At 37.7% G+C, this 5,452-nt stretch overlaps 1 protein-coding gene across 1 annotated transcript; it reads left to right on the plus strand.

Annotated features, from left to right (window-relative positions):
• Window positions 1,963-5,291, plus strand: LOC109232886 (putative mediator of RNA polymerase II transcription subunit 26). Its single transcript, XM_019398576.1, has 2 exons — window positions 1,963-2,681; window positions 4,445-5,291. Exons 1-2 carry the CDS (start codon window positions 2,185-2,187, stop codon window positions 5,076-5,078), a joined length of 1,131 nt encoding a protein of 376 aa, XP_019254121.1. The 5' UTR covers window positions 1,963-2,184; the 3' UTR covers window positions 5,079-5,291.

The raw sequence follows: 5,452 nt of genomic DNA on the forward strand, positions 1-5,452 counted from the left end.
TGTAAAATTGACAGAAGCCTTACAAGCACAAGGATTTACACAGAGTAGTCTAGATTACTCTTTGTTCACAGAGAGGCAGGGAAGCAACATTGTGATTATTCAAGTATATGTTGACGACATATTGGTCACTGGAAACAACATCAAGATCATAGAAGCAACTAAGAAGAACATGCATGCAGTTTTCAAAATAAAAGATCTTGGAGAGTTAAAGTACTTTCTGGGAATTGAGTTTAGCAGGTTGAGGAGAGGGATCCTAATGAATCAAATAAAGTATGCATTGGAACTCATTGGAGATTTAGGATTGAGTGCATCCAAACCAGCCTACACTCCACTAGAATATAATCAAAAGCTCACTGATAAAATATTGGATGAAGTTACAGAAGCTGGAGTGATGACCTCTTAGAAGACAAGGGAAAATATCAGAGACTCATTGGCAAATTGCTATATTTGACTCTAACTAGATTAGATATAGCATTTGCAGTCCAAACATTTAGTCAGTTCATGCAACAACCTAAAAGAAGTCACTGGTAAGTTGCATTGAGGGTAGTGAGATACATAAAAAAGGATCCATGATTGGGTATTTTGATGAGTAGTGAGAAGAACAATGTACTAACAGCCAATTGTGATGCAAAGTTGCAAACTGGGCATCATGCCCCAACACAAGAAAGTTAGTGACTGTATTTCTCATTAAGTATGGAAATTCACTCATATCATGGAAGTCAAAGAAGCAAAATACAATCTCTAGAAGCTCGGCTGAAGTAGAGTATAGAAGTATGGCCTGGACAGTTGCTAAACTAGTTTGGTTGGCAGGATTATTCAAGGAACTTGAAACAAGTGGAAATTGCCAATTGACCTATTATGTGATAGCAAGGCAGCATTATAAATTGCAGCTAATCCAGTGTATCATGAAAGAACAAAGCATATAGAAATAGACTGTCACTTCATAAGAGAGAGAAGATTCGATATGAATTGATCAAGACACAATATGTGAATTCTAAGGATCAACAGGCACATATTCTAACCAAAGCACTTTTGAGATCACTGCATGAATACTTACTTTCCAAGCTGGGAGTGCTCAATATTTTCACACCTATCAGCTTGAGTGGGAGTGTTGAAATGGGATTACTTGAAACTAAATGAACTAAAGTTGAGATTTAACTAGAGTTAGTGTAGATTAGTCATTAGTTAATTATGATTAGGTTAGTTAGTCGGTTAGAAGCAATTACACTGTATATATACAGTAGTTATTTGTTCAATACATAGCTGAGCTCATTATTCTTTATTTCTCAACTCTGCAATTGCTCTTTGTCCTCTCCGATCTTCTTTCTCTCTCAAAGCTCCATTAGAGTAAACCTAGAGCTCAATCTACGGAAATTGATAGATACTTTGTATTCTCCTTTCATAGAGGGAAATAAAGGATGAGAAAATACTAACATATATCATGATTTTTTTTTTACCTTCAACTTTGCACTTGGGGAATTTTCACTTTTAAAATAATATAGATATGACAATGATTATGCATTTTGACGAGGTCAACCATGTTCTATGTCCATTTAAAAGGTCGATGGATATTATTCTAGTAAATCTTAAATATTAATAGGGTTTAATAGAATTTGTTAAGGAATTTTAATTTTATACATTATTAGTATATACCCTATTACATTGTTGTTGCTATTGTTTATTGCTTTATTTTTACTGTTACCTGAGCCGAGGGTCTATCGGAAACAGTCTCTCTAGCTTTATAGGTAGGGGTAAGGTATGCGTACACAGTCACACTACCCTCAGTTATTTGTTGTTGTTGTTGTTGTACGGTATACTATAAAGAAATATTTACAGATCAATAAAAAATAAGTGTATGCACCTAACTTAATTACTAAACATTTATTAATAATATAAAATAAATGATAATTAACCTATTAAGGCACATAACATATTAAATCACCATTTATACTTTAATCTTATATTTAATGTAAAATGATTCAAAGGATAATTACTCCACCAAGGAAAAGCCAGAAGCAGAATTAGCTGAACTGTTACACACTGTTTTTAGCAATTGAAATTGAATCCTCCTCCGAGCTTACTCCTGCTATTAATCAGCGCCATTGATGAAGAATTCATTCAACATTATGCTAGAAGAAGATTAGGGTTTGTTTGATCTGAGTGATAATTTTGTGCGCGGAGAAAATGGAAGAGGCGAAAGCGTTGGCTCAACAGCAGCTAATGATGCAACAGCAGCAACAACAACAACAACAACAACAACAACAGCACCAACAACATCAGCAGCTACTCCTATTGCAGCAGATGCAACAACAACGTCAGAAGCAGCAACAACAACAGGAAGTCATGGCTCGTTTCCCTTCTAACATCGACGTTCATCTCCGTCCTCAGCAGCTCCTTCACCGTCCCCTCATTAATCCCCTCCAATCCCAATCCCAAAACCCTAATCCTAACCCTAACCCTAGCTCTAGCAATAACCCGTCGAGCCAGATCCCCAATCAACAAAACCCTAGCGTTGGCCCGAACTCGGCCCAACAGCTGCAGCAGCAGCAGCAAAAGATGGCGACCCGGGTTGCCCCGGAATCGAATCGGGTGGAGCTCCAGATGGCTTACCAAGACGCTTGGCGAGTCTGCCATCCTGACTTTAAACGTCCGTTCACTTCTCTTGAAGACGCTTGCGAAAGGTAATTTCTTGTGGTCTCTTTTACAATTATTTTTCATAAAGTATGTTTTTTGCTGCATTTTTGAACCTCTTTTATGCTTTTCTAATTTCTTAATTTTTTTTGTTATTCAAAACGTCTATTTTGCACAACTGCTGTAATTTGAGCTGATTCATGGGAACTAAGGCCTCCAAATTCATACTCATGCTTAGAAATGTTAAGAAATAAGTTTAGAGAAAATGCATCCACGCAAAAATGTGATAGCTATTGGACTTGTGCACATATAGTTTACATATGGAGGATTTAGCAGGTTGAGTTGCTGTGGTATTATATGGGAGGGGAATTGTTTGGGTGGTGCAGAGTTAAGGAGTTAGGGGTAGGTTTATTTTGCGACGCTGAATTGAAAATGGAAGTTGTGCTTCCCAGCTTTGCTAGGAGTCCCTTTTGATATGATAAGTCTCCAGTTCTGGAGAGCCGGAGAGGGAATGCTTTTTTCAAGTCTAGGAATAGATGGCAGTTACATGGTAAATTGTATGTAGCATAATTATATCGGTGAACGTTTTATACAGTAGCGAAAGTCTTTTTTCTCCTCGTGTCTTTCTGCAACTAGTATGCTCACTGTGCTACAGCCAGCAAGCTGTGCATGCTGAGCCCCTAGAAGACTTCTAAACAAACACAATGTAGCAGCAGCATCACTGAACCCTTCTTAGTCAATGTTGATAACCGTATGATATACAACTTCTGTGCACTCATTTAAAGTAGCTTCAAGCTTTACTGGGCATAAGAGAATGTTTTTAGCATGTTTTTTGCATATTACTGCTTTTTCCTTTTTATCTTGGTCAGTCCAAATGATCAAATATAAACAGTTAAGTAATAATCTCTTACTTTTAGAGCAGGCATGGAAAAATACATGAGTTCTTAACAGCTTTCATCATTTTGACTGGTAAAAGAAAAAAAAGGAAGAAATGTAAACACTATTGTTACCTTTTATCTACTGGATTCAGCAGCTTTTTATGCTCAGTAACCAAGGACAATCTGTTATGACTTTCAACTGACAGAACCATTGTTATAAGATCAAAATCAGAGAAAAGTATAGCGTACCAAATATATTAGTGCTTCTTAAAAGTATGCAAATTGCTTGAAAACTTGTGTTTAACTCTGAAAAAGGTGATCATCTTTTTGTTATTCCATCCTCTACCTTCACTTTTTCTATCTCCTTCTTCCAGGGGACTCTTTTATTTAACAGAAATATGTCTGAAGTTTCTTTATGTGAACTAGGTGTTTTATCGTTTTCTTCTTCTTTTTAATATTAAGTTCATCATAGAATTGTTTTCCGCATGCTTGTCATCCACAGCTTTAGCTCCCAATGACTACTTAAACTCTTCAACGACTTTATGCTAACTATGCACTTAACCATGGAATCAAAATACACCAACTCAATCTTTTGTATTACAAAGTCTAGTATTTCTAGCTCAATTATGAGGAGGGATTTCTTGAAAAAGGAACTCCAATATTTTGTTTCATGAGAGATAGCTGTCTTGAAAAGGAGCATCTGAACATAATTTCCTGTTCTTCACTGTAGACCATTAAATTGGACAGGTTTATGAAAATCAGGCTATCTATAGCCAGCTTTACTGGTTGGCAAAAGCTATTCCTGATCATGTAAAATTAGCAGAGTTTACTGGAAATAGTCTGTGCTCACCTATCAAAAAAGTTATTAATATAAAAAGCATCCTGCCTGTGGTATTGACATCAGAATTTTTCCTTGTGTCATGGATTTTATTTAGGCTTCTACCTTACCATGTGGTGGCAGACTATGAAGCAGAGGAGGATGATAAGATCCTTGATTCAGACACTACAGGCCAAATGCTTTCTCGCTCACAGCAGTGGGACCACAACATCGCTGCCAAAGTTGCAGAGTTTACTGCGACATTTGAGAAACAAGTCCTAGCATTTAACATAATTTCCCGCAAGAGAGATCTTGGAGAATTCCGGACAGAGGAGAAGCTCATGATAGAGCAGTTACTGTTGCAAGAAGAGAGAAGAGCTCTGCTTGAACTGAAGACAGAGATGGACGCGAGACAAAAAATGGGCAGAGAGATTCATGATCCTAATTTGCAAATGGCGGCTCTTGTTCATGCAGAACAAGCTCGCGCGGAATCACAAGCTCGTGCTGAGATGATGATACGAGCTAGTGCACTTGGGCCTAGGGGGAGCAATATTCAAATGGGTAATGATGTGGGTGAGCATGGACAGGAAGTTAGCCCTGATGAAATGATCAATGGTTGGGGCAACAATGGACATAAAGATGAAAAAGAACCATCCGAGGACTTTCTGAATGATGAAGAAACTGATAATGGAGATATGGGCACTCAGAGTGAGTGGCGTGGAGGTGGGGAGTTGGACCTGAACACAAGATAAATCTTAAGAGTCAGTGTTTGCAATTTCCATGTGAAAAGTGAATACTTGTATCAAAGTTTTAGCCCACCATATGCTTTGGTGCACTCTGTTAATGATTCCACACTTGAAAGTTGGGAGAAGCTCACCTATTAAGATTAGGATGACTGAAAATTGAGTGTCTTATTATGCTTAGACTGGAAATGAAATATGGCCGTCTTTCTATGATTCAGGGGACATAATTTACCAACCCCGATATCCAGATACAGCAAAGCTGCATTTCTGGTGAAAATGGTATTCCCATGCAACCCTCTTCTCATGCTTTCCGTCGTATAAGACTTATGTTGCACTGTAAAGATTTTGGCACCTGTGATGAAGAACCCCACTGTTCTTCCCCC

This window comes from Nicotiana attenuata, chromosome 10 (assembly GCF_001879085.1).
Source record: "Nicotiana attenuata strain UT chromosome 10, NIATTr2, whole genome shotgun sequence".
Classification (NCBI taxonomy): domain Eukaryota; kingdom Viridiplantae; phylum Streptophyta; class Magnoliopsida; order Solanales; family Solanaceae; genus Nicotiana; species Nicotiana attenuata.